Source organism: Gopherus evgoodei, chromosome 3 (genome assembly GCF_007399415.2).
Source record: "Gopherus evgoodei ecotype Sinaloan lineage chromosome 3, rGopEvg1_v1.p, whole genome shotgun sequence".
NCBI classification, from domain to species: domain Eukaryota; kingdom Metazoa; phylum Chordata; order Testudines; family Testudinidae; genus Gopherus; species Gopherus evgoodei.
The window spans coordinates 151,232,453-151,253,327 of record NC_044324.1 but is presented as its reverse complement, the minus strand read 5'-3'; the positions used below and the strand labels follow the sequence as shown (position 1 = coordinate 151,253,327).

General features: G+C 39.6%; 1 protein-coding gene across 8 annotated transcripts in view; it reads left to right on the top strand.

Moving 5' to 3' along the window:
• Positions 1-20,875, top strand: part of CEP170 (centrosomal protein 170) — a 120,584-nt gene that overhangs the window by 83,025 nt on the left and 16,684 nt on the right. For 2 of the 8 annotated variants that reach the window (XM_030556995.1, XM_030556989.1), the window contains 5 exons: positions 722-772; positions 2,643-2,877; positions 12,390-12,567; positions 14,151-14,318; positions 18,719-18,807. In XM_030556995.1, the coding sequence (XP_030412855.1) occupies positions 722-772; positions 2,643-2,877; positions 12,390-12,567; positions 14,151-14,318; positions 18,719-18,807 (721 nt within the window). The remainder of the gene's footprint in view (positions 1-721; positions 773-2,642; positions 2,878-12,389; positions 12,568-14,150; positions 14,319-18,718; positions 18,808-20,875) is intronic. The other 6 variants (XM_030556994.1, XM_030556993.1, XM_030556990.1 and 3 more) reach the window with 6 other exon arrangements.

The window sequence follows — 20,875 nt, the reverse complement described above, 5'->3', positions numbered from 1 at the left end:
GATAGCTGCAAGGGCAGTGTCACATTTTGGAACGGCTGCATGTCACATGATTAGTAGTTGTACTAGTTAGCTGGCCTAAGGGAGGAGAACTCATTGCAAGCCAACAAACAGAGAGTTGAAAGAAGCAGCAGAGTGTCCACGTAGAGTAGAAGCACTATAACGCTTTGATCTTTTCAGTTTACTCAAAGTCTCGGATTATTGGGTTGATCTGGCCCCAAGGGAATGTACATCCAGAGATCAAAAGGTGTTTTTAAAAAATCCTATGTCTGCAAAGAGATAGCTAGGTTAATGCAAAACATGCCGAGTTTTGTTAATATATATCATGATTTACATGACTTGTGATATTGTTGCTATAACTCCAGAGTTTACTATGAGAAACCTGTAGGCCAAACAGCAACACAATCACATTTTGGCCTCAGATCTTTATGATCTTTCCAAACATTAAACAGACTTTTGGCTCTATCTACCTTTAGTTCGAAATGCGATTGGATTTGGATAGCAATTCTCTGTTGAATTTTCAAACTGTTTCAGAATCAATTACTTTTAAAATAATGTATAATTAAAATATCTGCAACACCCTTTGTGCTTTTCTCCCAAACCATAGACTGAGGAAAGGAAGGGCTTACACTAAATTTCAGCAATAGGTTTTTGTTAAGCAAATGCTACAAATTTGAATGTTTTCATTAAGAATTAACATGATAAAACAATATTTTGTACACAGAGAAATCCCAGCTTCTCCCAGACCCAGATCCTGCTGTTGAAACTTACAGTGGTAGAGTACTAGAAATCATATTTTTCTAATATTTCACTATTCATTCAATCTTTTAGTTTTTAAATTTGACTACTTATGCTCATTGTACAGTGCTGAGTGTTGAGCGAGCTCGTTAAGAAACACTTCAGAGATAGTTTTTAAGCAGATTTGATTATTTTGATTTTTTAAAAATAAGAATTGGAACCAATGATTAATTAAAAATACACAATTATTTTAAAGGACTTTGTTGATAAACTTTGGGCTCAACTCCTAAAATTCTTTCATCTGCAATCTCACACTTCTTGCAAGCTTTTTTTGAGGGGATGGGGGAAAGGAGTAATTTTTCTGCTTATGTTATGCTTTCCTTGATAAGAACAAGTTAGAATCCCATAAGTTAAGGGGTAATGGCTCAATGGATAGACCTTTTTCCCCCCTCTTGCTCTGATTTTAGAATGTTAAAACAAACAGTAAAATATAACCTAATTGACTTCAGTGGGCTTTAAATGTGCTTTGAATTAGGCTTGCAACCATACTTCCTTTTAAATCACCTTAAAAAAATCTGTTAATCATATTTCTACTCTTAACAATTAAAAGATATTTAAATGAAGAAAGAGACTTAAGCTTATACTCCAGCTTCACACTCTACATATTGTAATCTTTCAGAGCATTACAGAAATCTGTTCTCATCTAAAAACACACATTGCAAATATCTGTACCTATATTCACATCTGATTTATGTTTAATTTGCTATCCTTTTAATAAATAACAATTCAGAGGAAAATCAATTTTAATTTTCTTGTATTTTTATGTTGTTCACATTAATTACATCTTGCATCTGTGATTTATAAATTACCAAGAACAAGTATATCTATTTGGATATACTGGTTTTCAAAAGTATTGTAAGCACACCTAACCAACCTCAATAAAAGTGTCTACAAATTTTCCAGCTAATTTAATTAAGCTTTTGGGCATCTAACCTAAAGTCAGGTTATTTGAATACTAACAAATTACATTAAGAATTTTCCTAACATTAATCTTTAATCTCAGAGAACTGATATTTAGAGCCAGTGATTAACAAAGAAATAATATTTGATGTTGTGAAGCTCTGTGGCATGAGGTTGATTGGGTGTGGCATGTTATAATAATGAATGCTCTATCATCTAAAAAAATGTGAGGATGGCCATTCTGAAATACATTTTCTAGCTATTAATGACTGATTGTTGAGTGAGATCCTCATGCTCAGTTTCAGTTGTCCACTGCTTCTGTCCATTTTCAGCAATGTGTTGTTTTCAGTCTGAGTACAAGTCCTGTCTGCTCTGAAGATACTATTATTGTAGATGTGTCCCTGATCTTTGTAACAAGATGCTGAATTACAAAGTGTTATTTTTTTCGAACAATAAATGTATAATTTCTTGTATAGGAATTGTATGCTTTCTTTGTTGGCCCACGTTGAGAGACCTTGTGCTAGCCTCAACGGTCCCTCATACATCTTTACACATTTTTGTGTGTGCTCTTTTTAAAAATCCATACCTTAAATTTAATGTGAGTGGTGGGAATTTGTCCAAAAAAAAAAGTGCATAAATGTTAATGATTTGGGCTCTCATTCTGTAACACATCTTGCTTTAGTTATGTAGGAATAATGGCATTTGCATCTTTCTATCAACTCACCATTATACAAAGAGCATCTTTTTCCACATTTTATTAATCAACATTTATTATTTAACACAAATTTAGTATCTTTCTTTTTAAGGTGTAGTATACACTTTTGTGAGGTACTTGGGGTTTGATATTGAGCAGTTGTGGTGTTTTGTTGTGGTGTTTCTGAAATAATTTTATTGTTTCTTACAAAAGATACAATAATAATTCTTTTTTAATAATCAAACTAATTTAGTAAATTCAAGATGGAGGCGCTTTCCTACAGATTATGCTTCCACCTCAGAAGATGAGTTTGGATCAAACCGTAATTCCCCTAAACATACCCGTCTACGTACTTCTCCAGCCCTGAAAACCCCTCGATTGCAGAGCTCTGGGACAGCAATGCAAACTAGCAATACGTTCAAGCACAGGATCAAGGAACAGGAGGATTACATTCGCGATTGGACTGCTCATCGAGAAGAAATAGCAAGGTTTGTTTTTAAAAAATGCCTTTAAAATATCAAAGCCTTTTATCTAAACTGGTAGTGCTGAACAAATGAGCTAGTTAAATCACTGGGCGCTTCTACATATGCAATATTTCTGCATGGCTAGGTGTACAGAAATCTTGAAGCCTTGTAAAGAATAGACTATCAAAGTAGTGCTACCAGCAAACCTCTCTTGTGGAGGAAGAACAGAAGTAGTCTCTTGTGGTACACATGTCCTCTGTATGATCTCCTTGTTGCATTAGTGAGTGTTACAAATGTATTTTTTTTACTTTGTTCTCCCTCAAGAAATAGTTACATCTGTTTTATACTGCCTTAAAATCAGCAAGTAATAAAATCAGTTAAATGCAAAGCTGATTTGGAGATGTATTTTTTACTGTATGAAAGACCGTGTTTTCACTTCTAATTTTTAGTTCATCTTGGTTTTTACTCTGCATTGAAGGAAGACTGTCAAATTAAATAATATATATTTGTCCAAAAAATCACTTCCTTTCTTGCTGGTGCCTGAGATTAATAAAGTGATTTTAAAAAATCTAATGTACTTTCCCCCTTGTTGCTATTTGCACTTCACTTCAACAATTTAAAGCATAGTCTGTTTCACATTCTACAGTGATGCAATGGCAGGGTTGTGAACATTTCACATAGACTGTTGAAATGAACTTAACTTTTTATGTAAATGTTATTAAAACACTGATTAATATTCAGTTTTGTGAAACTGTTTATGGAACTTAAATTTGAGGCCTAAATGACCTAACAGTGTCCTTTTAAAAACAATTTTTAATACTTTGACATCACAGCTCTGAAATATTGTTTTCCAATTCCTGGAATTAAAACATCTGTTGTTCATTTATGTAGATTATGATACATGTACATGAGCTACATAAATATTGTAAATAAATCAAGGGACTCTGATATGATCTTGGGAACTATTAGAATGAAGCTCAAATACTCATTTTAAGTAAGAACTTTTAAAGCTTCACATACCGACCCATGGATTTCTTTCTGAGAATCCATACTAAGATAGGAGCTGAACACACGTGGGGGATTTGTGAAACTCAGTTATTCAGACTTAGCATACCTCTTCCTCATCCTAAACATTGCTGCTGAACCTTCGCTTCTGTGGAAGTTTTAGCGGGGAATGATAACTGCACTTTTTTTTTTTTTTTTTTTTTTTTTTTGCACAGTTGACAGCCTTGCTGTTTTGTAAGGGAAGTTCTTGGCTTACATTAGACACTAAGGGTCTGATTCTGTTATGGAAGTCACAGATTCCATGACTTTTCTGGACCTCCGTGACTTCTGCAGTGGCAGGGCTGGACTAGCTGAAGTCCATATTAGTGCTGCTAAATTTGTGACCCTCTACATATAACACATAAACATCTATATTAAAAGAATATTATTAATGTTGGAAAGTCAAGCACTCAAAAGTTAAGAAATGCCAGAATTAAGGTTGCCTGTTGCTCCCAGCTCCATAATCCCAGTCCTGCTTCCCCCAGTGTTCCCAATCCCAATATCCTTGCCCAGTCATTCACAGTTACCCCTTCCTGGCTCTTCATCTGATCTATTTCTCTCTCCCTCATCTCTGCATTCAAATCAAGCAACTTCCTCCTACACACTGCTTGGGCCCAGCAGGGTGGGCATAGAGAGTATGTCTACACTGCAATGTGAGCCCAGGTTTAGTGGGACTCAAGTAAACTGACTTAACGTTAGGGAACCCTGGGCTTGAGCTTCTGCATTGTATTTTAACCCTATGTTTAGACTTTTCTAACCCATGCTCAAACATAGGGCTCTGGCGTCCTCACTGCAGTGTGCAGACCCAAGTCAAAGTAGCCATATCTCAGAGTCTCTTGTGCCCAGATAGCCCAGAGTCACCCTGCCCCCAAATGTAGCCACTCTAGCCCTAGGACCTAAGTGCACTGTGGGAAAATTTTACTGCCTGCCCTGCATATTATCAAGAAGCAGCTCACTTTGCATAAGGCTTGTTTGGTTCGCTCTCCATTGAAAACCCACAAGGCGCTCTAGTAGCCTATTCTGTTTTATTACAGATCTGCAAGCACACTAACGCTGACCTGAGCTGCTGCCATTCAAAAAGCAGTGGAGGCAGGAGCTATGGCTTCCCTTTTTAATAGAGTGGATTGCAGATTGTTGCAGTAGAGATGACTAAGGAAATTGTCCCATGGAATTGTGGGATATTTCCGGCTGACTCCCGAGATAAGCAAGGCTGTCTCTACATTGCAGAGCAATAGGGCTCAGACCCTGGGTCCTGGCTTAACTCAAGCTTGGACACTCCAGCCCGTGCAGGGTCATGGGACCCTGGCTGTGAGCCCTGGATTAGCACAACTGCAGTGTAGATGCAAGTAGGAGGTTAGGCTTGGGGCCGGGCTCAAGCATGGACTTACCTTGTAGCGGAGACATACCCTGAGAGCACAATAGAGACAGGCTCTCAGTTTTATGCTGTGTAGTTGTAGCTGTGTGGATCCCAGGGTATTAGAGAGACAAGGTAAGTGAGGTAATATCTTTTATTAGACCAACTTCTGTTGGTGAGAGACACAAGCTTTGCCCAGCGGAGACAGAATCTTTCCAGACTTTTTCTAGCAAATCTCTACTGACTATTTGCAAGCTGTGATTTTTGAAAGACTTGTCATTTGGAAAAATTTGCATGGATTTTCATGGAGACAGCTAAAAGCACATCCATAACACAAAGGCCCAGCCTCTGCTAAATTTCAAGCACAGGGGTGTCAGAGCCTCTCAAAGAAAAGGTCGCCAGAATTTTTTGATATAGGTAAACAATGTATTTTTCTCTAGCCTTTTCTCAGAAATGGCTAGCCATTTTGGCATAACTTTTTCAGAAATGTTTAGCCTGAGGCATATACCTAGCATGGAAAATTTAGCCCAAACATTTAACATCTGAAAAAGTTATAAGCATCAGATAATAGGCTCTTATAACTCTTATAATGGGACAAATCTTAGTAATAGGCGGTACTGCTAGCCCCACATCAGACCCATTTTTTTTACCCTAACATAGCATATTCATATGATAAATCCGTTTTTTAAAGGTTAATGCTAAAAATGACACTATAATAGAATCATAGAATATAAGGGTTGGAAGAGACCTCAGGAGGTCATCTAGGCCAATCCCCTGCTCAAAGCAGGACCAACACCAACTAAATCATCCCAGCCAATGCTTTGTCAAGCCGGGCCTTAAAACCTCTAAAGATGGAGATTCCACCACCTCCCTAGGTAACCCATTTCAGTGCTTCACCACCCTCCTAGTGAAATAGTGTCTTGTAATATCCAACTAAAATCTCCCCCATTGCAACTTAAGACCATTGCTTCTTGTTCTGTCATCTGCTGCCACTGAGAACAGCCTAGCTCCATCCTCTTTGGAACCCCACTTCAGGTAGTTGAAGATTGCTATCAAATCCCCCCTCTTCTCTTCTGCAGACTAAATAACCCCATTTCCCTCAGCCTCTCCTCCTAAGTCATGTGCCCCAGCCCCCTAATCATTTTTGTTGCCCTCCGCTGGACTCTCTCCAATTTGTCCACATCCCTTCTATAGTGTGGAGGGGGGGGACCAAAACTGGACACACTACTCCAGGTGTAGCCTCACCAGTGTCAAATAGAGGGGAATAATCATTTCCCTCGGTCTGCTGGCAATGCTTCTACTATGCCGTTGGCCTTCTTGGCAACAAGGGCACACTGCTGACTCACAACCATCTTCTCATCCACTGTAATCCCCAGGTCCTTGTCTGCAGTACTGCTGCTTAGCCAGTCAATCCCTAGCATGTAGCAGTGCATGGGATTCTTTCTTCCTAAGTGCAGGATTCTGCACTTGTCCTTGTTGAACCTCATCAGATTTCTTTGGCCCAATCCTCCAATATGTCTAGGTCACTCTGGACCCTATCCCTATCTTCCAGTGTATCTACCTCTCCCTCCATCTTAGTGTCATCTGCAGACTTGCTGAGGGTGCAATTAATCCCATCATCCAGATCATTAATAAAGATGTTGAACAAAACCGGCCCCAGGACCGATCTCTGGGGGCGCTCCGCTTGATACCGGCTGTCAGCTAGACATTGAGCTGTTGATCACTACCTGTTGAGCCCGACAATCTTGCCAGCTTCCTATCCAACTTCTGGTCTATTCATCCAATCCATACTTTTTTTAACTTGCTGACAAGAATACTGTGGGAGCTTTCCCCATATCCACAGAGCCAGAGGAAGGCATCTTAGAAGGCAATTGGGTTGGTTAGGCATGACTTGCCCTTGGTGAATCCATGCTGACTGTTCCTGATCACCTTCCTCTCCTTCAAGTGCTTCAAAATGGATTCCTTAAGTACCTGCTCCATGACTTTGCCGGGGACTGAAGTGAGGTTGACCGGTCTGTAGTTGCCGGTTATTCTCAATAATAGGATTGAGAATATAAAAGTGTAAAAGCAAGAAAGTTCAAAGTTATGGTTCCCACAGGTACTGTAACTCGGGTGACCAGATGAGAGATGTGAAATATCGGGACGTGGCAGTGGGGGAAGGGTGCCGGCAGAGCAACAAACAAACAAAACAAAACAAAAAAAACAAGAGCTGGCAGCAGAGGGAAAAAACAAAAGCCGCTGGGGCATAGGAAAAATTGGTGGGGGCTGAGCACCCACTGGCAGCTCCACACTCTGCCCCTCACACACCAGCTCACCTTCGCTCTGCCTCCACCTCTCCTGAACTGGCTGCCTCGTCCTGCTTCCCCCCCCCCCCCCCCGCTCCAGCGCTTGCCCCGCCATACAGCTAATTAGCACAAGCCTGGGAGGGAGGGATGAGGAAGAGTAATGTGACGTGCTTGGGGAAGGGGCAGGGTGGGGCCGGGGTGGAGTTGGGGTGGAGCCAGAGGGCAAAATATCGGGACAATTCACCTCCCAACCGAACATCAGTCAGGATGCGGGACAAACAAGTAAATATCGGGACAGTCCCGATAAAATCGGGACATCTGGTCACCCTAACTGTAACTTGAACCATATTGCACATATACTATACAGGGATTCTCAAACTTGGGGTCAGGACCCCTCGGGTTCGCAAGGCTGTTACATGGGGGGGTCACGAGCTGTCAAGTCGGTTTTGGGATGGAGGTTGTCTCTAGCATTTATAATGGTGTTAAATATATAAACAAGTATTTTTAATTTATAAGGGGGGTCGCACTCAGAGACTTGCTATGTGAAAGGAGTCACCAGTAAGAACGTTTGAGAGCCACTGTACTAGTAGATATGAAGTCATAAACTTATCGTAGGTAGTAATGTACAAGGTTATCTGTGCCAAGGGACATTTAATTGTTGTGGGAAACAAAACTTTACTTTTTTTGAATTTAGATTCACAGCCATAGCATTGAGATAATGTATCTTTTTTTAGTTGAAGCATATAAATGCTTATGGACGTTTACTGCACGTAGTCGATAGAAATCTAGTGTAGTTGTTTTCAGCTTGTGGTCCACGGACCCCTGGGGGTCTGCAGAGCTTTCTAAATGGTCCACAAAAGTTGACCATTAAATTAAAGTTTCAGATCCCAGAAAAGGCATTCCATTCTTCTGATCAAGCCAAAGTATATGAATACTCCCACCTACAGGTCACAATCCACAAATGTTATCGTTACCATAGAAGCCCACAGTTTAGCACCCTTTCTCACACTGTCAGATGCTGTGCCAAGCATGTGCAACATTTAGAGTTGATTTCTGTTCAGTCAGTTTTCAGCCTAAGACTTCTATGGTAGGGCATCCACAGATTGAATTTCCAAAGAGATACACACTCCCATTTGAAATTTTTTAGGGGTCCACACATGAAAAAAGGGTTGAAAACCACTGGTCTAATGATATATTGACATTATGAAAGTATCCCTTGGGGCAGAAAGGATAATGGAGTAATTTTTGTGAGGTTTCTTAAGCACTACATATGTGATTTCATTGTTCTTTTTCCACCCCATCCCACCCTCCCATACTAATTTACATCTCCCTAATCAGAATTTAAAGTTACGGTGTTTGTAAAAAGCCTTCTTGAGTCAGTAAGAAAATGGATTTTGGATGACCTGATGCCTGTTTTTTGTCTGATCTTATTAATATCTATTATTCATTCTTTGACTAGTTAGTCTGCTTAGGAAGCTGCAATGATAAGTATTTGATAAAGCAGTTAAATGCACAATTGAATTAAGAAAACAGATGGTAGCAACATCTACTTTCACAAGATTAATTTACTTACGGTATGAAAGGAATTTGGATAAAAGGGCAAATTTGTGTTGGAACAATTTTCAGTTGTTAGTTTTAAATAACTAGTTTAGTTGAAATTTGAGAGAGCTGATTAAAAACTAATGGAACAGTTTCCCAAATTCTGTAAAAAGAAAAAAGCAACTGTTTTAATTCTGTATTTCACAATTTTCTAATAACTCTGCTAGCACACACATTTCTGATAATAAACTGACTCCATGTACCTTGTATCTGGTAGGATGTCAAATACTGAAAGAATTAGGTCAAATGTTTAATGTTAGAGATTATTAAAGGATGAGATAAGGGAAATGACAAGTTCTTCAAAATGCTAGATTATTCAAAGGAAAATTTTGGTTGCGTGATTTTCCAGAGTAATGAGAATCTGTTATGTGAAATTGATCAATTTTTTAAAGTAATTGCTCCATTATTCTGTTCTATTTCTGTTTAACAGTCAGGATAGATGATTGCAACTCTTCTGTTCATTATTATAATAACAACTTGATAGCACCTTTCATCTCAAGATTTCAAAGCACTATTTTAGAGAAGTCATTGATTTAACTGAGGCAGCATAGAATAGTAGACTAAACATGAAATCTTTCAACAGGAATCTAGCATCTAAACACTATTATTGTGGATAGTTCCTAATTTAGTGTGTTTCTTCCACTTGTCATAAATAATCCTTCAGTAAGGATGATGAGTCTTAGTCTCTCCCCTTTCATGGGGTAGTTCAGGACCTATATATTTGTGCAGTCCTCTTCTCTAATAATTTTTTGGCAATTTTTTTCATGAAGATAAGCAGCCAAGAACAATGCCATCTGAAAACAATGCTAAAAGGAAGGTGGCATAGAAAAGTTGACATTATACCTTGCTTTTTGTAATGTGTTTTGTTTAGTGCGCTAAAAATTGAGAATCAGAGCATTTTTTGAGAATATAGCAATACAGCAACTCAGTTATTGAAAAAGAAAAATGTTGTGTGCGTGACATTGCATCTGCTGTAATGAAAACTACCTTCTACTGCTTAGGAAATAAATTCCCTACTTCCGTTGCTCATGAAGCCCTGCGTACTTAGCCTGATTACATTTCTTTTAATTGAAAAAGTCAATTATAAGTAGAATAATGCACAAGATGGTTTGCAATTGTGACAGAACCACATTACTTGGATTTTTGAGGCACTTAGCCTTTGACCTTGGAGCTGTCTGAGAACCCAAAGCATGCAGTATCTCACAGTAATTGCACACTCCATCATCTGAAGGTCTCTTTTTATAACAATAACCAGTGAATAAATTTTGTATGTTTTAAGTTCAAACTCTGCTGAGATTTGTTTCCTTGCTGTTTTGTTCACAATGCAGAAGAAAATTTTTTGTGAAATTTAGTACAGGTTCAAGCCTGAAAAAGGAACTAAGTAGCATACCAAATGGCATGATTTTTGTGACATTGGGAATATGAAACCTAATGAACTTACTGCACTGAATAACCAAAATGATGTTGCAGAAGTTAATAGACTAGTGTTTTATCCTTTTAGCGAAGGAGTCTCCAACCTTAGCTTCACTTCCCCCAGTTTCATTAATGACAACAAAATGCAAAGAAGCGGACCTTTTATACCAAGTCACAATTACAATTCCGGTGAAACGATGTTGCAGCTGCATTGGTATTTGTGACCTTATTGACTGCTTGAGGAATTAATAATTTGTTACTTGCTGTGAAGTAACATCCATTTTGGAATTGCCCAACTTCACCACAAATCCTGCAAGATCATTTGCCTTCATTTTCATATGGGCTTCTGACACTGTATCGTTCCGGTTGTCTGGCAAGAATGCACTTGAGATTTTAGCAGTTTGTTGGATTTTTGGATGTTTCTGTGGAGAAGTAGGACTTCAGCTGGATTATTCTATTTTCTAGTGGCCTTACTTTTGTGGTAGCTGTCCCCTGGAGAATTTGCTGAATAATAGCAGTTTTATTTTCTACCTTTTTAAAAAACATGTTTTTACATATTTATATGAACTGTAAAACTAAAAATAAATTTGAGTTAATCCCAGAAATATGTGCTGAATGCTCATAGTAGCTAGGCTGTGGTGAGCATCTGGTAAGTGAATGTTTTTCACTTTTCAACATTGTTAATATTTATTTACATGCAAAAAGTTCAGCATATTTCGTGGATTAATTTAATTTTTGCTTTAGCTTTACAGTTCTGCGTTAATACAGTAAATGATAACTTGAGATTTGTGTGTTTAAGAATATTTTCAGCAGGATATCGCTCACATTGTATCCATTTTCTGTTCATTCATGCAAGCTGTAAAATTGCATTGTTCCATGGAATTGTGCTTGTCAATGGTGAACTCTCTAATATAGTGTTGCAATATTGCGATTTGACTGGAAATGTGTTAATTATGTTTGCTATTCTAATTTAACTACTGTTCTCAATGCTAAATTCTCTACCTCTAGATCAGTGGTGTCCCATCATTTCATGCTTAGGCACAAACATATTTAAAAAAAGTTAGTGGTCCTCTATCAATATTTAGGGGCAGATTCTCTGCCCTGTTCATTTCCTGGCAAAGGGAATGAGAATCCCTGGTGGGCATAGAGCCAGCATAGCTGATTTTTATGCATCATTCCTTTCAGCCACTGGAAGTGCACAGAATTACTATTCCAACCTGGCTTCCTAAGAGGACTGCTGAAAGCTGGCACAAGTTCCTGCTCTAATCTGGACTGGCTCATAGAATCAGTGAGCCATAACTGATGGTTATGTCTCAGCTTTTCCCCTTTCCCTGGCTTATGGACAGCTCTGGCTCTGTTGGGGAGGGGAGCAATCCTTTGAGAGGAGTGCCATTAGGCTCCTATAATGTGCTCACACAGTCTAGCAGGTAAGCAGGCAATGGAGCAGCCAGAGCTACTCTCTCCCCTGCTCCTTGTGATGCAGCAGATGTCCAGCGGAAGAGCAGCTACAGCAGAGAAAAGACAACAGCTGTTCAGAGCATTCCCATCCCACAGTAGAACTGCTCTTGGGGCTGCAGGTGAAGCAATGGGAGACGTTTTGGGAAGCAGTGTGCCCTTCTGCCTCCTTGTAGCAATGAGCTTGATTTAAAAATTTCACTTTAAAAATTGCCGTGCACAGCTTAGCAAACACATTTTCACTTCATAATCAATTACATGTTTTCTTCTTAGCATAGCTTCACCCAAGAGCCACAACTTAGAACCTCAAGGATACAGGTTGGACTCTGCTGCTCTAGGTATATGGTATTGGGAGAATGTAATGTTGTCTTTAAAATTGTTACCAGGATCAGTCAAGACCTGGCTCTCATCGCACGGGAAATCAACGATGTAGCAGGAGAGATAGATTCAGTGACTTCATCAGGCACTGCTCCGAGTACCACAGTAAGCACTGCTGCCACCACCCCTGGCTCTGCCATAGACACTAGAGAAGAGGTAGGAGATCTTCATGGAGAAATGCATAAGGTTCTTTCTTTTCTTTATTTCTTTTGCTTTTAGCCTTTTGCGTAGCTTTTTTAGTTATTCCCACCCAGCCTGTTTGCATGAACCTCAGCATTCTCTTCTTTTGATTTAAGATTCCTTAATCTTTTAACAAAAATCAGTAAGCACAAAAATCAGTCTATGAACACAGGTCATTAAAGTGATCACCCAGACTGTTCATATTGTGTGTCTGTTTTCACTATTTAAACTGTAGACATTGTGCTTTTCACTACTTGTCCACAATCTTATATACCAGTGAATAATATGAGTACTTTTAAAGATTTTAGTGTGTATACAAAAATATATGGTGTGTGCACTATATACATATAGTATAGCTATTACAGATAGAAAAGTCCTTGTATTCACAGAAGATATAGACGTTTTCCTGTTAGCATTTAAATATGTAAGTAGCATGGCTTAACAATAATTTTAGCTCTTAGTCCACAATATATTATTTTTAAAAATAGCTTGAATTAGGTTTGCCTTGTGCTGCAATTTAATTTTTCTTTGACTTTCTCTGGAGTGCTGTGTATTAAATTGTACTAACTAATTTGTTTTAGTCATCACAGGTCTAATGCTGGTAAATATGTTAAAGATTTTGACTTAAAAATCACTCAACTTCTGCCATATTACCATTCAGATAGTTTTTTGTAAATGTTTACTTTTGGTTTTGTTCTTTCTTGTCTTGTTCCCCTCAAAATATGTCTGATCATTTTTGTGTATGTGAGGTTTGGTTAACACATTAATCGACTGTGTTCATTCTGAGACTGTCCTTTTTTTGTGAAAAAGAATATAAACAATGGCAAGAAACATGCCTTGCGTGTGCATATAATTGACTAAACCCATTTAATTGTTGTAATTGTCTCTTAGAACCCCAACTGAACTTCAGCATAACATAAATATGCATTTACTCAGATACATTTAAATCATATCTTATATTTCACTGAATAAGTATGCTTCCCTTCTCCTTTTTTTAGTAGTATTAAATTGTGCAGTAAATGTATAATACTGTAGGTGGCAGTATCTCATTGAAGTAGATGTAGACTCTGTAACATTGTGACTAATCTGTCTGAAAAGGACTAAAATACTCAATGACTTGCAAAAAACCTTCCTTTTTATTAGTTTCATAGAAATCTGCCATTAAGTGTAATTTGTGAAGAGAACCTTTTGTGAAGAGAAAAACAATTACTTTAATCACTTACAGTCAGCGTTGGTAAAAGTATGAGTAAAAGGTTTACCATTGCCAGTTTAAGTGACTGGAATTTCATTTTTTATGCTCACTACGTGATATCTATATATAGGAAAAATCCTTTCCATCTGGCAATCTAATTTTATAGCTATGAATTTCTGGTTTTGGAAAATAGCCATCTGTTTACTAGACACACTATCATATAATACACATACAACTTATATAGGAAAACAGAATATTTGATTTTATCACGGAAATCTACTTTAGAGGAAAAATTTCAGTCTCATCTTGAAGCCCATGTACTCTATGAATCCAGAAGGTTTCATAAGCTGTCTATTTTTCATTAAATGTATTTAATTTTTTTATTTTGCTCTTTCAGCTGGTTGACCGTGTATTTGATGAAAGTCTGAACTTCAGAAAGATTCCTCCATTAGTGCATGCCAAACCACCAGAGGGGAACAGTCGGTCTAATGATTCTAGGCCTCAGTTAACAGATGCTCTTGATCCTCCAACAATTACACGGAGGAGAACATGGAGCAGAGACGAGGTAGTATGTACCAGTGTTCCTGTGTAGTAATATGCTTACGCTAGCCCTCCAAAATGTCATCAGTTTTTACCATTGTAGGCACAAAATTTACTTACCCACCTGTTTCCATATGGTTGCAATAATGCTGGGAAAAAAACAGTGATATATTACTTTTTTACCTAGAAAGAGAGAGAGCATGTTGTATGTGTCCTGCGTAGGCTATTAAAATTTTCCAATACTGTACTTATTTGGAAAGAGTAATAATTAGAACATGAACATAATAAAAAAATTTACACTCAAATCATTCATTTTTTTAAAGCAAATCACACTAGCTTTGTTGTAATGGCACCGATCCATTTTATAGGTACAACCAGGAAGCTTGAACTGTGAATTGTGTGTGATTTCACTGTCATCTCAGGCAGGGTGAGATAATAGAAATTATCTTGGACATGAGCATTGTGAAAGGGCAGCAAAGTGACTGAAAAACTAAGGAGAGGGTAATGATTAATGTGTTGACCTAAAGCCCATTGAAATCAATGGAAAAACTCTCATTGACTCAAGCAAATTTTGGATCTGGCCCAACAGCTTTGCAGTAAAGCCACAGATTGATACGTAGTTGAGGTGTCACTGATGTCAGTGTTGAGGCCAGTTTTAACAAGTTTTGACACTTCAAAATCTCTTCTTCATCTGTATGAAGCAGTCATGCCACCTCCTCCATCCCTGGTGGGTGATTTTAGATACTTCCAGGACCTGGTCAAGAGAGTTGCAGACTCCCTGCAGATGCCCCTCAAGGAGGTGACAGAGCCTCATCATAAACTGCTCGATATCCTCCACTCACCCTCATCAGCCTGCATAGCCTTGCCTGTTAATGAGGCACTTCTGGACCCAGCAAAGATCATCTGGCACACTCCCTACTCTCCTATTCAACCTACATGCAAAAGAGCAGATAAGAGGTATTCTATCCCGGTAAAGGACTCAGAATTTTTATTTTCCCATCCCTCACCTAACTCGTTGGTAGTGGAGGCAGCGAATGAACATAGTAGGTAGGACCATGCTAAAACCACGCCTCATGACAAAGATCACAAGCGTCTGGACCAACTGGGGAGGACGTCTTATTCCTTGGCCTCCTTACAGTTTAGAACCACCAGTTATCAAGTGTTAATAGCAAAGTACAATCACGTGAATTATACCAAGCTGAACTGTTTTGTGGACCATCTGCTGACGGAACACAGGGAACAGTTCAGGGCAATTATTGTGGCGGGCCAACTACTTGCCAGAACAACCCTACAAGCCTCCCTTGACAACGCTGATATCACCATCCATTTGATTGCTACAGCAGTAGTAATGAGAAGCGTTTCCTGGCTCCAATTCTCTGAATTCCCAAAAAAGGTCCATAGTACAGTAGAGGACCTTCCTTTTGATGTGTCTAAGTTCTTTGCAGATAGCACATTCAAGTCTCTGTGAATATTGAAGGATTCTAGAGCTACCTTGCATTTTCTTGGTTTTTATACACCCACCCACAAGAGAAAACTCAGCAAGTCCAAAATGGCCCAGAAATCCTACTCCATCCAAATCCTTACCTCTCAGGGTCCTATGAGTCACACCAAAAGAGGCAGAGATTTCAGAGAACTAAATCATCCACTCTCAGCCTTAAGCCTTGCACCCATTTACCTCCAAGCAGCAATGTTTTATGGGTTGTTTGAGGGCTTGAATTACCATCCTCATCCTCTTCAGCTGCACCAGTTCACCAGCCTTCCTTCCATTGGCTACTGTCTTCACCACCTCAGGTGAGCCTGGAAATCAATTGCTATGAACAAGTGGGTTTTGGAGATCAGTTGCATGGGATGCACCATCCATTTTACTTCACTTCCACCAGTGAACCCCCTCCCGCCATTTCCATCCCTTTTCAGGGACCCCTCTCAGGAGAGCTTGCTTACTCAAGAAATAGACACTCTCTTACACTTGGGAGCTGTAGAACCAGTCCCCATGCAGCACAGAGGGAAGGGGTTTTATTCCAGGTACTTTCTGGTACAAAAAAAGAGTGGAGGTTGGAGGTCCATCCAACACCCGAGGCTACTCAATATGTACCAGAAGGCACAAAAATTAAAAATGGTGATGCTTGCAGTGATAATTCCATCACTAAAGCAAGGGAGTTGCTTCCCAGCTCTCGACCTTCAAGACACACATTTCCACATTGTTATCTAACCATTCTAAAAACAATTCCTACATTTCACTGTCAGCCAGGACCACTTTCAAAACCAAGTGATCCCCTTCCGTCTGTCATCTGCCTCAAGAGTCTTTTCAAAAGTCATCTTGGTGGAAGTGGCACAACTCCACAGGAAAGATATCTTCGTATTCTCCAGAATTGGTGCATACACAACCAGAACTCCATCACAGCAGCCTATCTCCTGGGTGTTCAGAACATGACCACAGATGCACTCAGCAGACACTTCTTCCAAGACCATAAATAGGAAATAGACCTCAGCATATTACACCACGTAGTTCGTCAATGGGGCACCCCTCAGACAGACTAGTTTGCCACAGAGTCAAACAAGAAATGCACCCACTTTGGCTTGACGGGGTGGACTGGGTCTCCAGTCCCTGGAGGATGCTTTCCATCTTCAATGGGCATCAGTCCTAGTGTATGCATTCCTGCTAACCCTCTAATGACCAAAGTTTTATGCTCAAAATAAAGGAAGACAGATCCAGAGTCATTCTAATAGTTCTGACTTGGCCCAGGCAAATATAGTTTCTGTATGTGATACAGCTGGCTTGTTTATTCTCTGAATACTCTTCACACCGCTCCCCCATCTCCTCTACCAGGAGGTCAGGAAAATTCTTCATCCCAATTTCATGATGCTTCATCTGAAGGCATGATTGGTGGATGGCTCATGGAACTAGACCTCAATGTGGTCCTTAAATGCCTCTCAAGACCACCCTTTGAACCTGCAATGCCTCATTTCTTAGAGAAGACTGCATTCTTGATAGCCATCCCTTCGGCACAATAGGTTGAAGAAATGGCATACCCCTCCCCTGCACTGTTTAAGGACACAGTCATGCTGTGGCTCTACCTGAAATTCTTACCTAAAGTTTCTTCCTAGTTCCATAGCAGTCATCCCATTCACCTACCTGTTTTCCACCTCAAACTGCATCAAAATCACCAGGAGGCACTGCTACACTCCCTTGTCATCAGGAGAGCCTTGGCCTTCTAGCTAGATAAGACAAAGCCCTTCAGAGAGACCCATAGGTTACTCGCCTCATTAGCAGATAGAGACTGCCAGGCCTTTTGACCTAACCAGAGTGCATTTCCAAATGCATATCAGGATGCATTAACTCTTTTTGAGTTTCACAATATTCGTCCACCATCAGATAAATGTACTCATTCTGCAAAGTCCATTGTCACTTCTAATGCCTTCCTCAAGAACAGGGTGATTACTGAAATCTGTAAAGCTGCTACTTGGGCATCTACATATGTTAATTGAACACTATGCGATAATTCCCAACTCTGCCTCTGATACTCTGTTTGGCTCTGCCGTACTTTCCTCCGTACTGGACTTGACTCAGAAGCCCCGTTCACCTTAGAGGATACCGCTCAATAGTCACCTAGAGCAGAGCACTTGTAGGGATGCTACTCGAAGTTCCTACTGGTGCTACACTACTTGCCCCTCTGTTTTGGAGCTCTCTGCCATGAACCTTCACAGAAGAGAAGGAACTGAGGGTGGTTCGCCCACACAATGCTCGATAACAATGGCACAGGGCACACAACTAATTAACACGCATGCATGGACCTAATGGAAACTGCTATGATCTCCAGCCAAAGACACAAGGGGGCATTAGTGCACATAGAGTGGAGCAACATAGGGACACATGTCTGTAGGAACCACAATAACTGCACAGGGTGAGTAACCATTTCTTCAGATACCAGTGTTATAGGAACACTATAAAGTCTAGATGATGTCTATCTTGGATACTAAACAAAGTAATGAATATTGAGTTCCATAAGTGAATTATTTCACTCAGAGGCCTGGGTTTAATTTCTACCATAGATTACAAGTGAAAATTAGTTTGTTCTCAAGTTCATTTCTGTTTGCACACATCACTGAATCATCACACAGTTCACTATGATTGGCAGCTGTTGCACTAAAGAGGACAATAATAACAATAGTGTTTCAGGTAAGGAGTGAAGTAAACTGGAAGAGCTTTGTGTAAAAACTTGCACAGTGCTTGATTACAGTAGGCCCCGTACAACACAGAAGTATTCCTCATGTTAATGAACAGTAAATTTATAGGCAAATTCTTGCCAAAGCGAAGTGGGAAGAGGAAAACAAAATCTTTATTTCAAGATGTGCAAAATTGTTTGTATCACAGTCTTTAATTCTCAGTGCATTGCTAATTTTTCCATTTTTAAATAATTGTTCCAGGTCATGGGAGACAGCTTGCTATTATCCTCAGTCTTCCAGTTTTCTCGGAAGATAAGACAATCGATAGACAAAACAGCTGGCAAAATCAGGTAGGACATTTTTTTCTTTTCTTCACTCAGAAGTTTCTTTCTTAGATTCATATTCCAGATAGTAACAGTAAAATGCAGAATGCATGGTATATCAAGTATATTGGTACACTTATCTACTTAAAAAGATACTATTGCTTCAAATTCTCGGTGGTCAAGGGAAAATTTTGACTGTTGAAATGAATTAATTCCCTGTTGGGAAAGGAATGACTGCTTATGGAAATTATGCACACGATTTGAACAAGGATAGAGAAAACTGTGGCAAATCCTAAAGGGAAATAGCAAGATCTGCCATAACTTGAACAAAGGAGCTATTCTTCAGTTCTTGCTTACAATATTCCCAACTGCTGTGCAAAATGTCTAATCTCCACCCAAATGCATTTAAATTCCAATTCATTGTGAAGCTTTCCTGCAATATCTTTTGTGCAAGAAGTCCAACCTCAGATATTTTTTCATGTTACTGACAGAAAACTTTATTAACAGTCAGTTAAGGTTGCTTAGCAGTGCGTTCCTTGTTCCTTTCCCGAATTTAGAAGTTAAACTTCTAAAAATCATGAAATTCAAAGTTAAGGCAATGGCACCCGCACAACTTTAACTTTGCCCCCATGGAGATGGCAGTAGGCACTAGAAATATAACTGTACCCTTACCGATGTATACCAAAATCTGCCATTTTCTATCTGCACAACACAGTACCAGCAGGTTACTGGACCTCATGTTGACATCTCTGAAGGGTTGCAGCTATAGCTACTATTTTATAGTTTGTGGATTATGCAGGAGGTTTGACTGGATGATCACAATAATCTCTTTTGCCCATAAAATTTTAGAATCTATTCAAGAGTTTTTTAAAAATCTGTTTGCAATTTCCATCAACACTGTTCTTCAACCTCCTACGTGAACTTCATCTTTTAGGGAGGGTTATGTTACCGTAATTTCCTTGAGACGATTCCTTAGGGTCATAATCAAAGGATGAAATCGTGAAGTTTTTCTTGTACTTACTTCAACTGTTTTAAAGTAGGATAAAAACTGTCTGACAGTCTCTAACAGTGGACTTTTCATATTGTTAGTCTTTCAGATGTATGTGTGCATCAGTATCATGGCCACAAGCAGCATGCTAAAAAAGGCGTATTGAATTGATTGTTCGTAATCATTGTCTGGTGTTCTCCTCTGTTTTCATCCTAGACCATCTCCAGTCCAGCTTCTGCCCTTTACACTCCACTGAAATGGCATAGATCCAGTACTTCATCTTCCTCCTCCTCAACCTGTCAGCCACCTTTGACACAGTTGACCATGCTTTTCTTCTTAATATTTTGTTCTCTCTTGGCTTCCAGGACTCAGTCCTCTTCTGGGTCTCCTCCTACCTATCTAATAGTTTCTTCAGTGTGTTGTTAGGAGGATCCTCCTGAATCCCCCCCCTTCCAGCTTTTGGGGATGGGCCTGGGGGAAGGTTCCCCACAGGGCTCTGTTCTTGGTCTCCTCTTCTCTCTGCATAATCTTATTCACAAACATGGCTTCAGCTATCTTCGTTATGCCCAGGACTCAAATCTGCCTCTCTACTTTGATATGTCTTCTGTCCAAACTAATATCTTGGCCTGTCTCTCTGACATCTCTTCATGGATGTCCAGCCATCAGTTTAAGCTCCACCTGGCCAAACATAACTGCTAATATTTTTCCCTCAAGCCCTCTGTGATGGGTTTGGTCACAGAGATCCCCTTGGGACCGTCAGCTGACGTGCTGAAGTTACCTCTGAGCCCATTTTCCCTGCCAGCTTGAGACTCCAGAGCCCTGCCTTGTTGAGCCAGGCATGTTAGCCTACTGCGACACAGACCCAGGTCTGGTCCACACCCCCAAAGCACCATACTTTAACCAAAAACTGCTCAGCAGCTCACCCAGACATCCAGTTCCCAATGGGATCCAAACCCCAAATAAGTCTGTTTTTACTTTGTATAAAGCTTGTACAGGGTAAACTCATAAATTGTCCACCCTCTATAATACTGACAGAGAGATATGCACAGATGTTTGCTCCCCTGGGTATTAATCACTTACCTGGGTTTACTAATAAACAGAGGTGTT